The sequence below is a fragment of the Polypterus senegalus genome, chromosome 2 (assembly GCF_016835505.1).
Source record: "Polypterus senegalus isolate Bchr_013 chromosome 2, ASM1683550v1, whole genome shotgun sequence".
NCBI classification, from domain to species: domain Eukaryota; kingdom Metazoa; phylum Chordata; class Cladistia; order Polypteriformes; family Polypteridae; genus Polypterus; species Polypterus senegalus.
Genome location: NC_053155.1, coordinates 146,691,958 through 146,716,225, shown reverse-complemented (window position 1 = coordinate 146,716,225; position 24,268 = coordinate 146,691,958). Strand labels below are relative to the sequence as shown.

The 24,268-nt window shown below is 34.6% G+C and overlaps 1 protein-coding gene across 4 annotated transcripts in view; it reads right to left on the bottom strand.

The window, feature by feature from the left end:
• fgf14 (fibroblast growth factor 14) overlaps positions 1–24,268 on the bottom strand; it is an 813,860-nt gene that overhangs the window by 265,771 nt on the left and 523,821 nt on the right. For all 4 annotated transcript variants that reach the window (XM_039744787.1, XM_039744789.1, XM_039744790.1 and 1 more), the window contains exon 2: positions 11,198–11,308. In XM_039744787.1, coding sequence (XP_039600721.1) covers positions 11,198–11,308 — 111 coding nt within the window. The remainder of the gene's footprint in view (positions 1–11,197; positions 11,309–24,268) is intronic.

Below are 24,268 nucleotides of genomic sequence, written 5' to 3'. Positions count from 1 at the left end.
AAGCTGTTAACATCACTACTGGCCATACCTTCTGCCGATTGAGCACAAGACTTGTAGTGTATTTCAATTTTCCTCTGAGCATCTTGGTTCCTTCTTTAAATGCAAACCTATTTAGATGTTTGTTGTGATAAAATCAAGTCATATGTTTGTTTTATTCCTAGGGTCTCAACAATACCCAAACACATTACAACTTAATTACCTTCATGTGTTATTAGGCTTATGGAACAGAGGTTTTTTTCATTTAGCATCAGTGGAATGGTGTTACTGTCATATAATTATAGTATGTTACTTTACTGACAAACAAGAAAACAGAAGATGTTTTTTGCCAGTTACTTGAACTGCTAAAAAACAGTACATGGTACTGGTACAATCTCTTAGAAATGTCCAGCCTGTTTGAAAACTAATTATATTTTTTTTCAGTGTAAATGTCCATCCATTTCCTAAGAACATGTTTTAAATGACAAGGCTGCATGGAGAGGAAACTTATCTCAATACCACAAACAATGGCCAGAATGCAAGATGATCACCAAGTATATCAACTCACACTCCTAACCTGACTTTCACCAAAGTAATTTGAAGTTGCCAATAGTCATAACTGGCACACCCTTAAGGAAAATATTCAAGGCCTGAAAAGCTGCTGGTCTGGTTAGAAAATCAACCTAGGCAGGCGCCTGTAGTCTTATGGCAGTATTTCATTATCAGTGCATGTTGGAATCACCTCCATTTAAATCTATGAAATAAACAGTCTGTGAGATTTGATGATAATGACATACTCTTCTTGCACTATTGAATTTATAAGACAAGTCAGGTCTTTTAGTTTCTTTTTTTTTATTAAGAATATATCGGTATATGCTAGTGATTGGCAAGACAGAATATAGGCCTGAACAGGCATAAACTTAAGGCTATTAGAAGATAATCAATTGGGAGTTTAACAATTATCTTTAAAGAGACGTGATAAAGACAGGTAATAATCCCATTTAATAATCGATTCCAAACATGGTCTGAGCATTTAAAAGCTTTTCTCACATCAACAGTTCTGAATCCCACTACAAACAAAGCTAACAAGAAAGACAAATAACATCTTATCAGAAGGCAACAATTTTTGCCAAATGTAGCATATACTGGTTGATTATCTGAATGCAAAGAAATAAGATTTTCAAGTATGATTGCATAGTGCGCAAGTGGTTAGCATCGCTGTCTCAGAGCTCCAGCCATATAAAAGTTAACATCTGGCCCTGTCACTGTCTGTGTGGGCAGTGTTGCTCCTTCTTTGTTTCCATGGTGACTTCAAATGATCTTGTTGTGAAAGTGGGTAATTATGTGCATTAGCATGTGATGCTTGCAGTTAGTATACTCCACCTTGAACCCAAGACATCAACACGCATAAACCAGGGATGGACTGGGCAGTGAGGACACAGTGCTTTGGGCCTTTATTCAGAACAGTGTCAACAATAAACAAAGTGCAGTACAATCATCAATTAATTATTAATCATCCAAAAATAATCCCAAATAAAATTAGGGCTCGAGTTTAAAATCACCAATAACTATTCTAATAAATACATAAATAATCTAAATGGTTAAGATGGATCAATATCTTTAAAACAAACCAACAGCTTCAACCAACAGCCTAATTCGAATTCCATGACCCTGCTGCTCAACCTCGGTTTACTCAGGAAGCAGACACACACTCCTACAAGCTAAGTCAACCTCTTTATTCAGCTCATTCCCAGGCCACGAACCATCAGCATTCAGCGGAGACCCTACAAGCCCTCCTCCCTTTGCCATCCCTTGGTGTCCATGGGACATCCCGGAGCAGTTGGTTACTTCTTCATCTCCTCAGGCTCTGCCTTATACCTCTGTCAGTGGGGTCCTAATTAGGAATCACATGGAGTGCCGATGTGAAACAGATGAGTTAATCAAACCAACCAGCTCGCCACCACAATGAACACCTCATGGCCCAATCTCTCCGCTCCACAACAGTGCCGATGCCCACAGGTCCTGAACCGCACTGTTTTTATTTTAAAAATCTGCATTTTCCAATGAAACCCTTACTCACTTCACCACGCAGCATGCCCTGCAACAGACTGGCATCATATCCCAGGATGATCCTGCATTATTTCTAAAGCTACTAGAATAGATTCTGACACGATAAAGGTTCAGAAAAAAAAACAATGGATCATTTTTTCTTTTTACTAAATACGTAAATCCAGAATGCCTCCCACATTTTAAAAGAGTACTGCTAAACTAAACTGGCATGTGCATCAATCATATAGGACACAAAAACCCATGCAGCTTTCAGTCTCACCTACTTTTGTTGCCTTGGCCATTAGATGATTTTAGCCTAATCAATCCAAACAATAGCTCCATTATTATTACAGCTTTTTGAATTCATGTTATGTTAATAAGTGAGGGGGAGGATAAAAAGATGAACTGTTATCAAAGAAGATGCTGCTATGAAATACAAGGCTCTGTATAGCATTTTTGCTGCGCTGATTGAAACTGCTTAGAACCTATTTCTAAAAACAAAAGTATTAATAATCAATTTACTTAGTCACTAATGATTTACCATTTTAGCCAGTTTAATGTTATAGTCCAACAAATAAAATCGCTCCTCTTGAATGTGAGTTACATGGCATCCAGTCAGCTTTGCAGAAGTAATGAATTTTGACTCTGAACCACTTGGTACGTGTCTAAATACTTCACCATTCTATAGTGGGGCTAACAGCACTTGCACCCCATTTTAGAGGACCCCAAAACAAGAAAATGGGTTTTATGCTCTATAGCTACTACTTCAGTATTATTCATTTTCTTTTACTTGACTTGTTTGATGTGTTCCAATGCTATTAGAAGAATGCCTTTATATACCTGTCACCATTTTGTAAAGGCCACATGTTAAATAAGTAAAACAGTATTACTAAATTATTAAATATTGTAACTGTCAGTCCAATTATGCCTGGATGAAAGCTGTATAGGAAGAAGGTTTGAGCTGTATTCCATTTGCTTATAATTCAAACTGTATTGAAGTACAGGAGTCTATAAAATGAATTATGTCGTCAGAAGGAATTGGGTACAACTGTTTGGAAAACACACGGCAGTAATGAATTCTTTTTTTATTTTTTCAAAATGAAGTAGGAAGGCTTCCTGTGTTATATGATATTATTCATTCAGTCATAATTAGCTCTTAACTCTTAAGATGTCTCCAGTGGGCCCAAAAAAGAACATCGATTTATTGAAAGCAGAACAAACAAGGCTTTGGTTTTCATTAAACCAGAATTAGTCTGCAAATGAGAATGAGAATTAAAGTATGACTCAGTGTTGCATGTTAGAAAATAAAACAGTAAAACCATTATGGTCATTAGGAAAATCTCTTCTAAAGAAGAATAAAAAAACAAACACAAAATCTTCATCCTACCCATTTTTTTTAGTTTGAACCCATCAAGTCTTTTTACTGAAATAAAACTTCTGGTTTGCACAGCACATAAACGGCTGGTTCCTGTTTGAGACATTAATGCTAGACATACTGTACAGCTATCTAGTATAATATAATTTTGACATTTTTCCTTTCAATAGTTTCACACAATAAACCTAATCCAACAGGCTTCAGAAAACAAAACACAAAATATTTCATGCTGCCACCACTGTTGGCACCTTGCCTGGGATTGGTTCCTGCCTTGTGCCTTGTGTTGGCTGGGATTGGCTCCAGCAGACCCCCGTGACCCTGTGTTCGGATTCAGTGGGTTAGAAAATGAATGGATGGATAGATGTTGCCCCCACTAAACTTAACAAATAATCCTGGTGCTCAGACATTGTTTTATACATGAACTCTATAGAAACAGCACTATATCCAGCAATGAATTCTTACTATTTTGGTAGTGAGAAGATTGCTTTCACACCATCAACACTTTCTAAGACTGAGTCAGACACTAACAAGCTCTCTTTTTTAAGGGCAGAACTCTGATCTTGGAAGATATAGGATATTGAATAAAATAATATTCAAAAATTAAAAAAATGTGATCCTCTGTAACACATCTAGAGCTCCTTCTTCCTACAACAAGAACCTGGCAGTTATGTGCGAGGAAAAAATGCAGAATATGAACACCTCAATTAACCCATTACAATTCCAATTGACAACTAATGGCACATGGCGCGTGTACCTGTGTATGCATGCCAACATCTATGAAGTTAATGATGAAAAAATAAGGACTGTAAACAACTGGAAGCACTTCTGAGCACTCATCAAACCCAGCATGAATGCTTTTCCAGGTGAGGAATGCATTCTGGAACTTCTGGGGCTGTTCTCCAGCCAGACAAACCCCAAACCCAATAGAGCCCCAATAGACTCAGACTGAAAGACACTTGTTAAATTGTCTATCATACCTGATTGCCATTCTTCTGATTACTTGTGGGGCTTTCTGTTAAAATATAGACCTACTACCAATAGCAGTATTCTGTATGTTCTTTTGGTAGGGTAATTTGTGACACTTCTTCCAGAGCTTAGTTCTGCCATATGATCAGGCATCTAATGCAAAGCACTCCCTTTACAGTGCAATCTCAGGGCCTACCTGGCAAAACGGTATGAGTACATGCCTGAAGATACTGTACACAAGAAGACCATTCAGGCCAAACATCATCATCTTGGCCAGTTGTTAAGTTTTCTCAATATCTCTACCATTTTTTTAAAGTCCTTACCACTTGGATTTGTTAGTTTTGTTAACGTCCTACTTCTTTTTCATTGATGAAAAAGTTACTGATTTTTATGTTGAATGTACTTTCCTATAATTTCTGTTGGTTTACTCAAATATTCTATTTGCTATTTAGCTGAAGAAATTAGTCATTTTAGTGTAATAGTGATGATAACCGCAATGCTACCAGCCAGATCCACTTCTATGGGGTCATTTAATCTGGGCTAAATTATCATGTTGAACCCAACCATACCTTTAAGTATATTGTTACTTGGTGGATTTTTGGGACTTTATCACACCAATGTCCCACGCCTAGTATTTCAGATCCCCTTCACTATTTTGATCTGGAGTCAGGGCTGCTAACAGATCCCATCTCCTGCTCAATGTGTGGCACTTCACTCTAATTTTCAAAATGTACGTTAAAAATTGTAATGTGTGCCAATTTCTTAAAATGTACTGTTGGTAAAAGCTTTGGTCATCTACATAATAATAATAAATAAGAAAATATGAGTTCTCTAGCTGATTCAGAACATTTTTTGATATTTTATTTCTTCGTTTTTATTTAGCCTTCATGGCTTGTGGTATCATATAGATCCCTGTAGTTCAAGATACTTACAGCATTGCGACACAAGTCATTTTCTCCTTCCAAAACAGTTGTGGGTACACAAATCAGATTGTCAGTTCAAAAGTTCTATGGAAGGCCAATCTTCATCTTCCGATATTTTTTACCAATATGCATTTCATTTTTTTTTAATTTTATTTTAACCAAGGTTTGTGCACTTGTATGTTTGGGGTTCATTTTGCTGGTTTGCTATTTTTCTACTTCAGTGGTGATTGTTTAAATATTATGACGGCTAGACAGGCACATATATTTATTGTACGGGGCAGGTGAACCTTTGTAATTAGTTCTTCTTTATATATGGACAGTTATTGGACCTGCTAGGGGAAACAAAACAAGCTATAGATTTTTCGATTCCCTTTACTGCTGTGTAAACCCCAGCAACCATATTATACATTTTGTTTAGACGCCCACTGAGCTCTCACAATATATACCTGTGAATACAACTAACATGTATGTGCAGAGAAATGAAAGCAGAGATTTGTACAGATAATGTAAAGCAGTGCAGCAAACAGTCTTTTATCATTTAGCTCAGCAAGTGTGCCTTACCTCGTTGCTCCAGAACTCTTTATGATTTGTAACACTTGCAAAATGTTTCCCTTAGCAACTCTTTGAACACTTAGAAAATAGGGGCTTTCTACTTTGCAACACAAACATAACTTTTGTTAAGGTCTTGTTACATAGTAGTCAAGCGTCTAAATAAAATGCACTATACAGTAGCCCATTCTAAAACATTCGGATCTTTGGAAGTCTTATTTACAAAATAAAATATATCATGTAAATATCATGTAAAAAGCTACATTATTTGTGTGAAATGTGTCATGGAAATAAATGTTGTTGTTGTTTTTACCAGTCATGTAGCTCAGATATGACAAGGTATCTGATGTCATCATTTTGCAGTTATAAAAGATGTTGGCACACCTAACAAGATATCTGAATTTTGGTTAATTAAGAAAATGCTTGCATGACAACATAAATTCTAAAGGATTTTTTTTTTGTTTATCTCTGCTTTAATTTTTGACCTTGATTTCTGGTTTAGTTACTGCTTTGACAATCTGCTATTCTGACTCACGACTGTTCTTGTTGACAACTGTGAAGTGAATATCCTTTCATTTTGTGTTACTGCTCTGAATGAAAACCTAACCTGATGAGGCACTATATATTAAATAAGCAATCCATCAACTTTCTGAAACTGCTTAGTCCAATAAAGGTTTCCAGGGAGCTGGGGTGTATTGAGAACAAAATAAGGTGAATTCAAATATAGGCAGGAAGCTTGACTTTTACACTTCACAGGCCCGCACATTCATGCTCTCTCATCATAAGCCAATTGTGACTCTCCAATCAATCTAACCTTCTAGTCTCTGGAATAAAAGTGGAAAGCTGAGTAGCTGCTGAAAAAAACGTTGACATGGAGAGAATCAAAAAACTCCATTGATACTGGCCGGGCTGAGAACTGATATTGGGTCTGTGAGTAAACACAGCTAACAAATTTTTCATTCTGCCAAATAACTGTCAAATTAAAACAAATATGGCTGCATGAAAGATCACTATGATCAAATCAAATCACATAGCCATTTATTGTCAATTCACTATATGCATAGAACATACAGAAGAATCAAAATACTGTTTCTCTCTCATCTTCGTAGTACAATAAAATATAAAATATATTAAGAAAAGTACTGCGGTGGGCTGGCGCCCTGCCTGGGGTTTGTTTCTTGCCTTGCGCCCTGTGTTGGCTGCGATTGGCTCCAGCAGACCCCCGTGACCCTGTAGTTAGGATATAGCGGGTTGGATAATGGATGGATGGATTGATAAAAAAGTATATAACTATAGCATATCAGAAAAATAAAATTAGAACTTGTAAAGTAAACCTAAGCACAATGTGCAATAATCAATAGTGCAAAAGTGCAAATGGTATCTTATAACATAGTACCTAGAAAACTGCAGCTTGCTGAGACATAATTGCATTAGAATGGACCACTTCTAGGTGAATTATTTAATGTATAAATATAATGAGTAAAGTGTGTGCTGTCGGGTCATGAAAAAAGATTAATCTTGACCTTACACATTTCTGTATGCAGAAAAGGAAAATAATATATGCTTATTAAGTAGACTCCAAAGTGTATATTATTTATTAGAATAAGAAGCCAAAAAAAATCTAAATATATTTACAAGGCAGGTTGAATACCTTTTACTTAAAGCTCTCTATAGCAAGACATTAACCTGAAGTTTACAATTTTCCTGTCAACAACAATTCGTAATTTTGAGAACTCAACACTCTCCACAGAGACTCCTAATCTGTAGCTGGTATTACCATTGCCTTGACATTCTCAGTCCAATTTTTTTTTCTCAGCTCAAAATCATCCACAGAAAGTTTAATTAGCAGTCTGCCTTAAAATTCACTTGCCGCATATTTGCTGATACTGTAGGCTGTCTTAGAAATCGCTAGACAGCAGTTCCAAAAAAAAAAAAAAAAATTGCCGTCTATGCATTGCTGATATATATCTTTTTATAAATTGAAAGCTTTTTTAATCTTCATTTTATTTAAATGGACCTTTCTCATATTATTTGCAATATCTATTGTTTTTATTACAGTTTGTCAGCATTGAATTCAAAAGTATACTACATCAACATTCTAGGACATTTTGGAAGTAAAAAAAAAAACTTTCGGACAGAGCTGGTATATGTTATACATGATTATAACTTTTCGTAGGAAAAATCAGCTGTTCCTCCAAATTCATGTTAATGTTTGCTGCGAGCATATTGACTAACTGCATCAGTATGGTATGGAACAGCCCAGTGGTAAACTGGAAAGATGGATAATATGGCTATGTTTATCTCATGGGCCATGCTCACATTTAACAAGGCCTTTTATGACCATGCCAGCCTAACTAAACATCACACGCTATATACTCCAGCGAAAAAATGTTTTTTTCCCCTACCATCGAGTAAACAATATCACAACATGCAATGTTCTAGCAAAACAATGTTTGCCCTAGGACAGCAAGCTACCATTTTATATTCAGTTATCTGTCAATCTGTGACTTAGACTTGATTTTGTAGGAACTGCAGTACCAGTTATTTTGCAATACTGACTGAGCATTAACAACCATTTTGCCGCTCCTTAACAATATACATTTTTATATCATCTCTGCAGTTTGACCTACTAACAAATCTTTTTCTTTGAAGTGGTCTGAGGTGACCTAACTGAGACACACTTCTTTCAATATCAAATATTTAGTATAAGACCTGTATAAGAATCCTTCATATTTTAAGTAATTTTACCATCATGTCAATATGCCACACTTTACAGGGATGAATATTCTATCTATCAATGTTTTTTAAGTGTTACAAAGATGCAAAGAAGTGCATGTTAAGGTCTTGTTACATAAGATCAAATGAGTAATAGATGCATTTTTGCAATACCTAAACTAAAGTCTTACCAAATTGGCAAGCTTTGTTGAACTGAATGGTCTGTTCTCGCCAAAATTGTTCTGATGTTCATTTACTTGTCTTGTGGTTACTTGATCTGTCAGGTATATGTTTTACTTGTATTCTTGATATTTTCATTTTGTCAGTTGCCAGTTCAGTTTAATTATATTGTGATGTCCCGTTGAATAAACACACTCAGGAGCCTGCTTGTCCGGGGGAGTCTTCCAAATGCCGACTGGCTTTTTATTGGATATGCTGCGATATAAACGGTGCCCTACCGCCACCCATTGTCTGGGTCACGGGGACACCTCCAAAATAACAAAAATAACCTGTTTTTGTCCTATCTACCTCTTGCTTTGTCTTTCACTGTTCACTCCCTTCTCACCCTGATGCTGTGTTCCTTTTCACTCCAGAAACCACACCCACCTCCGACCACCCCCTCCCCTTTCCTCCACGCACCGTTAATTAACCCTGATCCCTGTCACTCAACTCTCTCTCTAGGGAGGTGCCCCAAACCTTACAAAATGTATTCCCCCAAGACCACCCCAACACTGCTTTCATTCCCTATAGCCTATACAGTGGCAAGACATGTCATAATATATTTGTCTTCTGTCATTGTACCATGTCCTTTAATGTCACTGTTTGTTCAATGTTTTTGCATTAGCTAAAATATCAACAAATATATTTTATGGTGCTTAAAGGTAGAATAATAAATTATTCTGAATTGAATGATCTACCTTTTGCAAATATATTTTAAGTAATAAAAGTAATAAAAATCAAAGGTTCAAAAGGCAGCAAGCTACTATTGTAGGAGTTGTAATTTACAGCTTGAGTTGATTTCTGTAAAATGCACCCAGTTATTCTGCTGTATTCAACCAAACACAGTAAAGAGTAAATTGCACAGATTAAACCTAGAAAGGAGATTACAGTTTTTAATTAGTTTGTGCATCCCTGTTTGCCATTGTGCTGAGGGCTGCTATTGGAGATGTTGCGTAAACGAGGCAACCTGATGATGTCCAATTTAAAAGCATCAAAAGGCCATGCTTAACATTTGTAGAAATGCATCTATGGCAGCTCTCTAGAGGAGATAACTTTGATTAGAAGCAAATGTTTGCCCCTTGTTCAGAGAACTGGCCACAGAGTCAAGGTCATTGTTTGCTTATTTGTCAGAGCTAGACTCAGTAGTATATAGGTGACAGCTAAGACAAAGGTGTGTGTGTACATATGAAAATCAAAAAGCTTTTAAAGTTAATTGATACTTGTGCTCAAGTGTGTTTAAATTGTGCTAAAACTTGATTGAAAGTCCAGATTTACTGGTTTGGTTTTCTTTAACAGAGACAATAGTTTACATTCTACTTTGATATTCAATAATACCCTTTTCAAGTAATCTGCAATTAGTAGTCACTGAGTAAAAAAATAGGAAATTCTTTTTAATTGTTGTGTGTATACGGTGCATTCTGTTGATAGTGTCAAACATTATTATCGTCATCATAAAAAACAGAAACTTTCCAATTAGTTTTTGTATGAAAATCTTAAATCCTTCAAGGTTTTACCAATATTACATGTATGTGTCTTCTGCCTGCTTTATGAAATCAGTCTTTACTTTTAGCTGTGCAATGAATAGCTTATTTAGGAACTGGGGAACATTCCCAGCACCATTTTCATGGCAGTGAACAAGATAATGAATACATCTCTGAACCCAACAGGACTCAGTAAGATCGTAGTTAATATTTGACGTGGCCATCATTATGAACTTAAGGTGGGGCAGGGAGTGAAATAATAGGTATAACAATTTCAATAAATTCATTAGTGAGATTTTAGAGACAAGCAGATACTGAGAAAATGCCAGACATTTTATCACAAGTTTAAAAAGAAGGAGAATGTTATATGTGAAAACATACAAGCTTCCTGGAAAGCCTGCAGAAATGGTGATACTTAGTCCAAATGAAAATGGAGACATTATCCACATGCAACTGTTGCTAAGTTTAGCTTTAAAATTGCCATGCACTAACCCAATGATGACCATGCTGTTAGCTAACAGCTGGATGTCATGCCATATGAGTTAGCTTGACACCATCTTGGTTTATTATCTTTTAACTCCATCCCAATATGTCATACTTAGTTTTTCTTTAAATCATCCTTAAAATGTTATACTTCTTTCTGTTTTGACATCTTCACCTTTGAAATATAATTGATCTACTGTGAAATCCAGCTTGCAGACTTTGATTCCGAAATTAATCTAGTGCTGTGGAGCAAAGTGGTTTGCCATTGTGTGTAAGCTAAGAACTAAAGGCTTTGTGCTATCAGCTGAAAGAAAACCAATACACAATGCAAACACACTTGATGATGATGTTAAACCTGGTAGTTTTAAAAGAAGACTGCTTTATTTTGTAGCTTGTAAATAAGATTTACACTGTTTGGACTCCCTTAATGAAAATTTACTTTAAATGCGAGTAGCACTTACTAGAATTACTGCTGTCTTCCTTGGTCCCATCGAGAGATCCATCGGGGTGCATTTGCAAGTAGTAACCTTGCCTGCAGTATAACCTGGTCACTATACCCTTGAGCTGGGGATCTGAAAAATAAGGGAAAGAAAAGCAGAGTCAGTCTTTTTAAGCTCCTAAAATAACAGGATTTTTTTTTTTAACTAGAACTGATAATGTTTTTTTATGTATTACATGTTTCTTATATAATAAAAGAAATAAAAACAACAGAAGTTATCATTTGGATTAGGTAGTCGAATGATCTCTGTTTCACATCTATTGTTATATATTCAAACAAGCTCCTGCCATCTACTGCTTATACATTTCTACTTGTATACTTGGCAGTAGCTTTATTAAGTTTTTAGTTACTGAATTGAAAGAATATGTAAGCATGTACTGAATGGATTCTGCTAGCAATATATGAATACTGGAAACTTTTACTTTTTATTAATTTCACTTTCACAGCATCATGAATAAAAACTGACACCCAAGGTAAAATAATAAAGAACTTTGACAAACTCATTAGGAATTGTGAAGATATCAGATCTCAGTGCCCGTTCCTTTGTAAAGCTGCTGTTAACTCACCCTGTGGAACCATTTTACCTTCATGAGCTGATAATAAAATCCCCAAAACAAAATCCTTTATTTTACACCATTGTTGCTTAGGTTAATATTAATAAAGTAAAATAGTGGTGTATCTATAGACACTGTGAGTGGGGCAGATACACCATAACCCATATGACTTGGGGGCCCACAGTGACCGAGTGGTTGTTGTTTCGCAAGGCTTTATTATTAAGAGGGTTGCCTACTTGACCCCCACCTTCATAAAAGCACAAGTGTTTGTGGATGTGCTTGTGCATCTGTGTATCCATCCAGTTGTTATGTTTTTTGGTATTGTAGTCGTAAAAGCAATTCTAATATTTGTGATGCACCATGTGTTGAAATGAAAAATGCTTTCAATTTATTAGGGAATGCAGTAGAAAATATATTCCAACTGAAACATTAAGGCTGAATGTGTTCAACACAGAGAATGGTCAAAAAAACAACAACAAAGATTATAAAAATTCTCAAAAAAGGATCTAAAGATAAAAAAATTGGGCTAATCCGTGGAGCCATCATAGCGGTTTCCTTGTACCTTCTCAGGCCCCGTGAAGAAAGTTTATAGGTGTTATGCTAATTACTGATAACTTTACTTGGCTGGCAATGGATGTGTGAAAATAATGATAAATCAATGCTCATGGCCTCAATATGAGTAGGCTAGAGTCACTATAAACCAGGCCAATATGGTAACAACCACCACTGCATTTTTCTACCAAAACATTTCATCTATAAGAGTGGTCAGTTCAACATCTGAGGCTGAGAAGAAGCAATGGAAATGGGCAGCTCTTTCTGAGAAGGAAAAGGTCACAGGAAGGGAAAGGGATTGGATTGCTTATTATTATACTAGACCAGCTAGTCTGAATTAAAATGCTTTTATTATTCCCTTAACTCCATTAAGCTTATATGACTGCTGACTTTTTATCAAGCTTATATGCTTGACATATTGCACTGATGTTGGTAATTTTTTAATTGGTTAATTCAGAATTTAATTTAATTTCTTATTGTAGGGGCACTGGGGGCCCTAGTTACAACAGTAGAATCTTAGAACATCTTGCAAAGTTAAGGATCTATCTATCTATCTATCTATCTATCTATCTATCTATCTATCTATCTATCTATCTATCTATCTATCTATCTATCATAGAGAATTTGCAAGCATTTTAGCAAATTGTAAAGCTTGTATATTGTGATACTATGTCGCAGGAGTGCACTTCCAATAGTTTCCTTTTATTAAAGCATCTCTGCCCTGGTGCTGTGTCTGCAACTGATTTATGTCTTGCAGCTCCTAAGAAGCAGCATTTTAGTGTGTTTTAAAAAGTACATGACCATTAGACTAATATCAATTAAGGTTAATGTTAGTACTGCCACAGAATGACACTTCTACTTGAGTAAGACAGCACAACAGGAACAATTCGACATCAGTGTGGCAAACTAAATGATACTGACATCTGTTGAGGAGGATTTCAATTGAGTAAATCTTAACCAATGGTTCTGAGGATCGGTCCTGGGGTACCTCTGTAAGTAGAGTTGAATGGGTTAGCCTTATTTTTAGTAGATCTTGATCTTGTTTAATTGGCTAGGCTTTCATCTCCTCTAATTTTGCATTATATATTTTTGTGAATGTGATATTTACATTTAGAAGAAAATCAGAAATGTCATACTTTAAATGCTTACCTTTCTTTTACCATCATTTTAATTCACTTTTTTCAAATGGAATGTGCCCCCTTAAGTTTATCCACATACTTACAGTAGTGATAAGCAGTACAGACACAGGTACAAATGACACTAAATGCTAAAATGTAGCTGCTACTTTAGTGTCTTACACTTATGCGTGCTAATTAAACAACAAGAAACTTCACGGCAGAGTTAATTGAACCCTAACTCCTGGTTCTGTTCAATTAATTTCAAAACATGCCTTTTTAGTCAGTGAACTACGTACTTTATTTTAATTGTGTGATTAGCAAAATTGTATTAAATTATAATTTAAAATATATAACATGGAAAGAAAAAATGAAATACATTACTTTTTTGATAAAAAAATTACACCACTTCAGTTGTATAGCATGTTTTAAAATTAACAATTGAATCTGACAGTTTAATTAATTAATGTCAAATGAATGCGAACAAACTGCTCTGGGAACTTCATGTTCTGCATTTTGGAAACTAAAGATTTAAAATCACCTGAACTAGCTGCCAATGTTATGTATTATACTTACTAGAAATCATTGATCAAGCACAACACCTTTCTTTTGGAAATAAGCACTTTCTGATACATGGGACACATTTTACTATGTAAGTTAACTATGACACCAATATAATACATTCACAATTGGAAAGAAAGCGAATAAGTAATGTCATTAAAATCACATCTTGCTTAATGATGCTGATATTCAATGTTTTTTAGAATAACAATAAATGAAAAATACTCAATAAATTTCCAAATGCAAACTCTTTTCAACAATATTTTACTTTAGGAGTAGCCATATGGCACAGTGATATGCTATGTAGGCTCACAGCTTTAGAAACATGGATTCAGTTCTTAGCTGTTTCAATGTGTATGGTGTATGTGCATTTTTTCCCAGTTAATTTCTGGCACTCTGGGTTTCCTCCACATCCCATGAACATATAAAGTATGTTAGGTTAGTATGTGGACAAGGCATATGTGTGAATGTGGCCTGCAATGGACAGGTTGCCCATCAGGGGTTAGTTTTCCCTATAAAAGCTGGCTTAAAAAATAGCTGGACACCTCATGTTAAACAAGAAACATGTTTCCATTTGAGCATGGTGGCTTCTTCAGTCAAAGTTAGTGATTTTTGCATTTTAGGGATTTATATCAGTTATATATTCATTGTCTGAGCTCACTTGGTCTGCTCAGAGCTTTAAAGATTAAGACTTCAGTTAACCCCCCAAAGAAAAAAAAACAAAAAAAAAAACAACATATACATGGCATATTGATAACTGAATATTCTTAATAAATACGATGGCCATTTAAGGATAGGTTTTGAATGCTTAAAACCTCAAAAAGAATCAATGCTTACCCAGAAAATAATTTGAAAATTACATTAGAGCCCCAGAGAAGAATGTGTCCGTGTTTTTGCATGATCTATCAATATTAGTAAGTTAATGTGGCATTTACAGGTGCTTAAAAATCTGCCTGATCAAATGAAAACCAGAAATTCATTTCAGCTGACAGGGAGATGATCTTTTTAGAGTAAGCAGCTTTTAGAAACAGAGGAATGGTTGAATGCAAAATGGAAATAGTAGCACTCAGGAGATCCATTGATGAGAAAGTTTTGTGTTTTGAATCTGCATAAATTGACTTCTTTTTCACAAAGCAATTTATAAAAACTATAGGATTTATTTTTGAGAGATGACTAGATATGGAGGAAGAAAACTTTTTTAAGTTGGAAACACTTTTTTTTCAAAGTCTTAATTTAGACTGTATTCATTTATATTGTCTTGAAATATATTACTACAAAAGATCAGACTTTTATTTCAGTTCTATAAGAGCAGAGAGTCTTGTATATTGAAAGAAATTACATGTTATTCATGCATTGTACCTTTCTCTAATGATTCAGATAAGTAAAGGGAGTGCAACAGTATTGTACTGTAGTTGAGCTTTAGAATGTGAAGAGGAAAGACATACAGAGGGTGACACTGCACTACAAAACAATGTAAGTCCATGAAGTAAAGGCTTGTGAAGAAAGTCTGAAGTACAATGTGTGGAGTAACTTCTTTTTTCCAACTTTTTACTAATTGGCCGGCGATGCCATTTTTATCATTTGAAATATCTGTCAGTTTGATGCTATTTAATGTTTTAAAAAGACCAGCACAATGTGTGCTTCATTTGTTTCAAGGTTATGTTTTCTTTAATTCATGATTTTGGACAACTTCTATTTATTATGCCCTTGGTAAAAAAAACTAGCCTTTTCCTGAAGAACAGAAAGAATTGAAAAATACAATGAGGAAATTTCTTGTCTGGCAAAAAAGTACTCAAAAATGAGAAGTGGTCAGAGCCAGAATGTCAACAATCAAAAATAACAACCAAAAATGGATTTAAAAATCAAAGCTAAAAAGTAACATGGCAGGACATCAGAACAAACAGTCAAACCTAAGACAACAGAAATGAGCACATTTAAGTTTGTTTCAACATTGCACCAGGCCACCCTCTTTTATTATTGTAGTAATGATGATGCGAATTGTCGTGTGACTTCTGTGTTGTTCCTGTTCAAGAAACTACAAAATGAGAAAACTAGAGAGTGGTCAAAAAAATAAATTAATTAAAGGATCACGCCACTCCTTTTCTTTGGTTTATTGGAAGAACAAGAATTGAGCAAAAACAAAAAAAGAAAGAGAAAAGAGAAATGGGAAAGGAAAGAGATAATAGTGCAAATTCAGTGCAACGGAGAAGAAATGAGGAAAAAGTACAAAAGAAAAAAGTGAGTTGCCGATGAAAGGCAATGAAATGAATTATGGAGGTGTGTGAGGAAGAAATAGCTAAAAAAAATAACAGGAAAGTTAGGGAGATTGTAGTTATTTTTTATGGGCATGGAGCAATATGACATAAACACAGGAGCTGAAGAAGAACAAAATTAGATGAAATAAAGAAAAGTGTCAAGTAAGACAGAAAGGTTAATGCCAAAAGAAAGCTAATGCAGAAAAAGAGGAAATGACATTAGAGGAACAAAGAACTGAATGGAAAAATGGAAATAAAGAAAGACACCCAGGGTTGTAGGAATCTGGAACACGAGAGGTGAACAAATTCAATCAAAAGTGAATAAAGAAAATGAAACAGAAAAGAGTGCATGTAAAATTCAAGAAGAGCAAGACAAAGTTAGAATAGAAAAAGGCGTAATAATAAAATGGAACATGCAAGTAAGGGAGAAAGAAAGGTCTGCAATATAAAAATTAAATTACTCCCCAACAGATAAATGGGAAAGGTAGAGGAAGGAATAGCAAATAAATTTAAATAAAAGGAATAATTTAGGTGGTAAGTAGACAGTTAAAGCAACACAGGAAATGAAATAAGGCATAAAGTAGTAGAATACAAATAGAATGAAAGTATAGAGATTAAATTATGAAACACCCAGAGGCAGTCAGACCAAAATTTGATGAGGAGCCTTGGCACCGTTTAAATGACTAAATTGACAGGAAAGGAAAAGAGATAAATTGTGAAATCTCTGAAGATCCATGAAAGAAAATGGAAAACAATCTCCTCCTTTTGGAGAAAGACAGATTTAGCAGTTTGATAGGAAAAAATAGACTGTGCAGAATTTCGACATTTCTTATAAAATGTGCATGTGCAAACACCATCTCTAAATAAGCAAAATATTCACTTTGTAACAAAAACATATTTTTTATGTGAAAACTAATAACGTGTTGGAATGTATGCAAAATCCTAGAATTTACAAGCAAATTGGGGGAAAATTACTTTAATTGTTAAGATGAAAAATGTTTACAGCCTGAAGGAAGAAAAGTAATGAAAAATAGTGTGAGCGTGCCATGGTGCACTAGCAAAAGAAAAGCGTGAAGAAGAGACAGAATAAATGGAAGCAACTAATAGGATTTTTGTACTTGATAGAAAATAAATTTTGGCTTTTTTAAAGGAAAAGCAAAAAAGAACAAAGCATGTAAAAAGACTACAGCATTATGCTAAATACAGATTAAGAGAGGAATGCTAGCTGGATAAGAATAAAAATAGATACAGGTAGAATTCTTTGGTAATTTGTCAAATAATCCATGATCATAAGTAAGTAAAAAAGAATGAAAGAAAATAATTTAATGTGAAAGTATGTCTGCAGTGGACTTATATGAATAAGATCAACAGAAACATTCAAGTGAAAATAATAGCCAAGAATCACAAACAAAAGATTAGTAAAGGTCTTTTAACTTAAAATAGCATAACTAGTTCAAACACTATATAAAAGTGATGGAGTGAGAAGCTGTTGAAAAAAGTGAGAACTTGAACAGATGTTAGTGCTTATAGCTTGTGTGAAGCAGAAGTAGATTGAAAAACAAAGGGATGAGGATGATGACTGAATGTTTTAGTTTAAGTGGCATTAAACTTTTAGTGAAAGAACAAATGTACAGTACAAAAGAAAAGAAGCCAGAGTGAGACCCTCTAACTTGGGTTATTTACCTTGTGTTTTGACTGAAACTGGCATAATTGCAGTTTCCCTTTTGTAACACATTGTGCTGGAGATTATTAAGGATATATTCATGCCCCTCTGACGGGTGACACCAGTCCAGTAGGTTTCAGTCATAAAAGTCTCTGGGTATAAAGAATTCATTAAAATTTGTCCCATAAGAAAATTTTACAGCTCAAAGGTTGATCTTTTATGGCTCATGAGACATAAAAGAAATTCTCATTTATGTTTCATTTAAGAGTCAACTTTGCCAGAGATGATTCTTCTAAAATCCCTTAGGAGAAATAGCTTCAGACAAAAAGGAGATATGAGATACAACTGAGGTAAAAGGAGTCAAAATTGAGAATTTGCTTTGAAAAGTGTAGTATATTTTGTGAGATCTCTTTCTAGTCTAGTTTCAATCTCTTTTAAAACTTCATATTTTGTATTGGGCTGATGCTTTAATTCAAGGGGTCTTACAACATTTGAGATACAATTGGTTACATTTCCTTAGTCAATTGATACACAGGCAGATGAAGTGACTTGCTTATGTTTACACAGTGGTGTCAGGAGTGGGATTTGAATCCACATCCTCAGGGATTGAAGTGCATAGTCTTGACCACTATGTCGCACTACCTGTCTTTTCTTCTAAAGTGAGTATGACCTAACTGCTGAATAGCAATAAAAATATGAACAACTAATAGTGGAAACAGTGACTATAGTGGTGTAATCATAGTAAAGTATATGATTATCACAAATAATTTCCCATACATTTCAACGTATTTTACTGAGCACACAATTGCAAAAAAAAAAAAGAAAAAATATGTCAAGACACTACTTGGAAAATCAGAGCCCATCATATGTCTGAGACCTGTACTGAAACGCAGGAGGAGACCATTGTGAGAATTCTGGGAGATTGTGTCTCAGGAGAAAAATCTGAAAAGTGTGAGACAAACGAACATGTCTAACTTTAATTTCATTCTGATCTCATTGTTGTCTTGGAGAAACCAAAAAGTTATTAAGGAGATCTCTTTTTGGATTTTTCATTCCTATGGTTGTATCACATTGTCACTTTTAGGCATAAACATGTCAGACACATGACACTTTATTGTTGAGATGCTACTGCAAGTAAACTTGTGGGTATCATGATTAGATTTGTTTAGGATGATTTCCTTCATTTATAAGAACTGTGCGCTTGATTTATTTTTACAAAATTGCTAACCAAAAATTTGCTTTCATTAATCCACATTTTGTCAGTTGAAAACATTAACATTAAGCAATGGTAATATTAAAAGGCAAAAAACAAAATGTAGAATAACATTTTCAGTCCCCCTTGGCTGTAGGTTACAGTATCCCAGCAACATTTTACACAAACTCTGAAGTGAACCGGAAAAAAGGCTGGAAACTTAAACTAATGTGATTTCAACCAATTAATCTAAACTTATACATTTGTCTATTTTGATTTTTTGTTAAATGTTAGAAGTGTGAGGTCTTAGAGAAACAAATGGGCTTTAACATATTTGTGAAGGTGTTATGGTTTTACACTTATCATGTGTTTAACTTGTGTTTTGGTATATTACCCTATTTTTACTGATTATTGTTTTTCTGCTGTCAGAAATATGAATCTAACTTACTTTAAGCCAAATAAACTAATTCAACAGGCTCCCAGTCCATTAATTGTCCCTGATCTTCTATCACTTGTCAGAATTTTCCAGAAACACTGCCTAATGCTGATATCATCCCACACAGGAGACTTGTTCATAACAAGCTGTACCCACCCACATAAGGAAACTGATCATTGTTCTTTTCTTATCAGAATTAATTTTTTATGATTGTCACATAAGTTGTATTGCTGTTCATTCCATTTACATGAATGAATGTTTTTCACTGTTGTGCTGACAATATGTTTTTGAAAATGAAAGCTGTGGGCATATCTCATTTTAATTAAAATATTCAAAACTTGTATGGCCAAGTCTGATGAAGGGATTAAACACAATGATCTCCAAGTGAAATGCCTTTCAAGTACAATATAAATCATACCACTACACCTTAGCTTGTTAAACTTGAAATGCATAGAAATCTATAAGCAGTTAATCTTCCTTATGAGCTCAGAGCAAAAGTGCAATTAAATTAATTTTATGCTTATAGCTGTTTTTTGTGATCGTATAATATTTGTAGAAAAAAAAAAATTCCACCAAAAAACAACCAACCATATTTCACAGTTTTTCTGAACTCTTCCTTCTTCAGTTAGGTGAGCTTTGATGGCTTTTAGCTGAAGGGTTTTTAACCTGATCTACTTTCCACTACTTCCTCTTCTTTCACCTTCACTGACCTTTTTATTTCCATCTCTGATTATACTTATCTTGTTCAGTAAAGTACCTCAGTTCTTCAATGAACATATACTTCGCTTTCTTTGCACTTGCTTTTAACACAGTTTTTCAGAGCTTTCTCTCTTTTTTTACCTGCAACACTGCCTCCCTAATTGCTGAAGTATTGGTACTTACTGTCTCCTTGACTGACCCTCTGTCTCTCCTCACAAACACACACACACACACGCACACACACACTGGCAGTCTCGATTTGTTTTTAAAGTAAACTTTTATTATTGTTCATTATTCTCAATACTGTATTTCCTTCTTTGCTTAAATTACTTGGAAAAACATACTACAGAAGAATTTTATTTTCAGTCAGCCACACATAACTGTTTTACTTTATAAAGTCTATCCTGATAACATTAAGCGTAAGATAGTGTCATGATTAGTGATGAAATTTGAAGTCCTCTAGCCTTTTCCTGTAATGGAAGCCATTTTTGAGCACTGTTGTTAGGGTTGTGTCCTGTGTTTCTAGTGGAAGGGTCTTTGGGGTTGTGACTTCAAATTAATAAGGAGACAGGATAAAAGGTCAGCCTTTTACACCAAGTCCTATCCGATCTGCGGATAAAACTTTCTAATCCTTTTTAAATTCTCTTTTTCGTGATTTGCCTGACTTCCTGAATTTTGGTTCTATCTCTGGGTTTTAGTGGCTTTGCTTTATTTTTATTTTCATTTGTTTTGCTTTTTGCATTCATCTCCTGGTGTAAATCAAGAAACTAATCATCAGTTTTCCTGCTGAGTTGGGACAGAGAGAGACTAATCTTAAATAGGATTATAGCCAGTTGTACATCAGGCCCATCTTTATTTATCATCCAATGAGCCTAACATGTACATCTTCAAAATATATAAGAAAAGTAGAAAACCCAAATGAACACCAAACAAATGTGCACAAACTCAGCTTGGATTTCCTTGTAGTTCCTTGAAGTCGTGAGATAGTAGCACAATATGCTGCAACACAATGTTTTATCATTTCATCAACTAGTTAAAAATGCCTCAAACTCACTCTTATACTGTTTCCAAACATGAAAGAATTTTAAGTCCAACAAGACAGTTCCCTGTAATAATTCATTTTAATATGCAGTGAACAATGGCTACCATAATGCACATACTGTATTATATAGCACCTATAGGCTATATCATGGAAGAATGGAAACAACACCTTTCTTTCTTTCTAATTTATGCCGTTAGTCTTCTATATATCCCAGAAAGGACAACAGCTCCAAGAGTTAAAATTACTAATAATAGCACTAGGGTGTTGTACCGTGTTAGCCATTATGAATGTAGAGAAAAGCCAAGCAAAATGACACCTTTTATTGGCTAACTAAAAAGATTACAATATGCAAGCTTTCGAGGCAACTCAGGCCCCTTCTTCAGGCAAGATGTAATACTAAGATGTAATAATAGTAGTATGCCTAAGAATTCAGAAGACATTACATATCACACAGAGTTTATAAATGGCCAAAATGATCTTTCATTTTGCAGTACTAGTAAAAGAGCTTTGCATAAAAACATTTGTAAAGATATCTGAGCAAAAATAAAAGTGAAAAACAAGAAGCATTTAAAAAATGTTGGCCTAAAAGAAATTAAGAAAGAGATGACGAAAGGAGTTAAAAACAAACTCCACCCTTCCAAAACAGCATTCACCCTGTGACAAAACTTTCCTGCTCTCTGTAGCGAAACTACATCCTTCCTACTATATTTAATTTATTTACAGTATTTAAAATTGTTTAAAGATGCATCTTTTTACTGAAATATAACATTTTTTCGAAACGAAAAGAAAAAAGTAGAAAATAATAAAAAAAAATGTTTCTCCATCCTAAAATGCTCACAGTACTAGTCCAGTTTTAAATGATAAAAAAAGGAAAATGAATGATAATTTAAATAATACTTTAAGTGACAAGGAAGTAAATCATTTTACATTTTAAATCAATTATGATTTGCAAAATCAGATTATAACAGAGAAAACACACTTTTTTTTAATGTATGACAGCTTAGTCTTCCATAAATCCCATAAAGGGATAGCTTTATGCCTAAGAATTCAAAAAATGTTACTAATCTCAGAGGAGAGGTCCATAAATGGACAAAATGGTCTACCATCTTGTAACACCAAAAACTTAACTTTGCGTAAAGAGAACCATGTATAAAGGTATCTGAGCAAAAAAGGAGAAAAAACAAGAAGCATTTTTAAAAATATGGCAAAAAACATTAGGAAAGTGAAGCTGAAAGGAGTTGAAAATAACTAAAGAAAAACAGGAACAAGGCCAAAAACAAAGAAAAAAAGCCACGGTAAATCAACGTGTGGCTTAGTCAAACCCCATGCCTTTTGAAAGCATCCTCTACAATATTATAAAGTGTTTCAAGAAACCATAAATAGGTGAAGCCCAAACTCCATAGTGATATGTTAATTAGTAATTCAAAGCCAGCAAACTATTGGCATTGTTTCAAGCCTATTTGCATCTTAGATTTTGGTACCACAAACAGTGAGTGGAGTTGCTTTGATGCTACTGAACTGTTACATTTAACAGCTGTGAAGCTTAAATGCATTTCTGATTATATTGTAAGCCTAATAATCTATATGAAAACATATTATTTGCGATTAACACACTGTATTCATTACTAATAATGAAAATCAGTGAGTGATAAGCTGCCTGTCCATTCATCCATCTATATTCTGAACACGTTTTTTCCATTATAGGGTCAAGGATAGTGGAGGCTGATCCTAATATTATTGAGTATAAAGCAGAAATGAACTGTAGATAAGTTATCATAATATCATAGGGTACACTTGTACAAACACTTCCACAGAAATATGCAGTTCCAATTCAACCTCCATAGAAAACCTAAGTTGAATATCTTTAAGATATGGTACAAAAATGCATCACAAAACAAAAGGAGAAAGTGCAGGTTTCACACAGGCAGGAATCAAATTCTGGTATTTAGAGCTATAGTATGATGCCAGACTATCCTCTTGTCTTTTGAAACAACACAAGAAAATGTCTTGTTGGGCAGATATTACACAGTTTCTGTTTTTGTACCTTATTAAAAGTCTTTCTTATATCCCGACAAGAACTTTCCCTTAACTGGCATCATTGTTCTCTCTGTCTCTCCCTTCAATGGCAGCAGTTTTTTTCTAGGAGAAAGCTCACAGTAGCTAGAAGTGCAATACAGTAAGTTTAATCCAGGTCTCATTTTACCTTATTTTGCCATTTTTATTATGTACGTTGCATATTAAAAACCTCAACATACGGTATCCATTTTAGGACATCCTCATCCTTTTGACAGAACACTATCCTTACTCTGGCAAAACTTTATCCTTCCTCTTACCTCTGCCAAAACGAAAAAACTGAGCACAGACAAAAAAAAAACTTTCCTGCCCCATGTGGCAATATACTCCATTCTCCCTTATATATTTTAAAATTAGTACAGAATGCACCTTTTTATTCTAATTTGATAACAATTTCTTCTAAACGAATAAATAGTAGAGAAATACATCACTGTCCTAAAATGTTCAATGTGCTACTCCAATTTTAATGATGGAAAAAGGAAAATGAATGATATTTTTAATGTCAAGTAAATGTTTTACTATTAAACTTTAAATCAATTATAATTTGAAAAAAGCATATTATAAAAAATGCAGATTACAAATAACAATATCAAAGCAAAACACCAAGGCATAAAGAAGCTGTAGCATGCAGGAGTATCAAAGAAAAAAGTTTAAAGGGATGAATGTGATTGGCTGTCTAAAAAATTGGCCACATAAGCTGCTGTCATTGTAAAAATGATTGATAGCTACCACACCTGTTTCTGAAGTGCCTGAGCTTGAATTCTTTTCTCATTTTTGTGTTTAAAGTAGGAGAGAGAACAGAAATTTTGGCAGAGATCATAGGCAAGATGAAGGATGGCGTTTTATCGGAGGAGAGATGCCATTTTGAAAGAGGTAAGAGGGAGAATATGA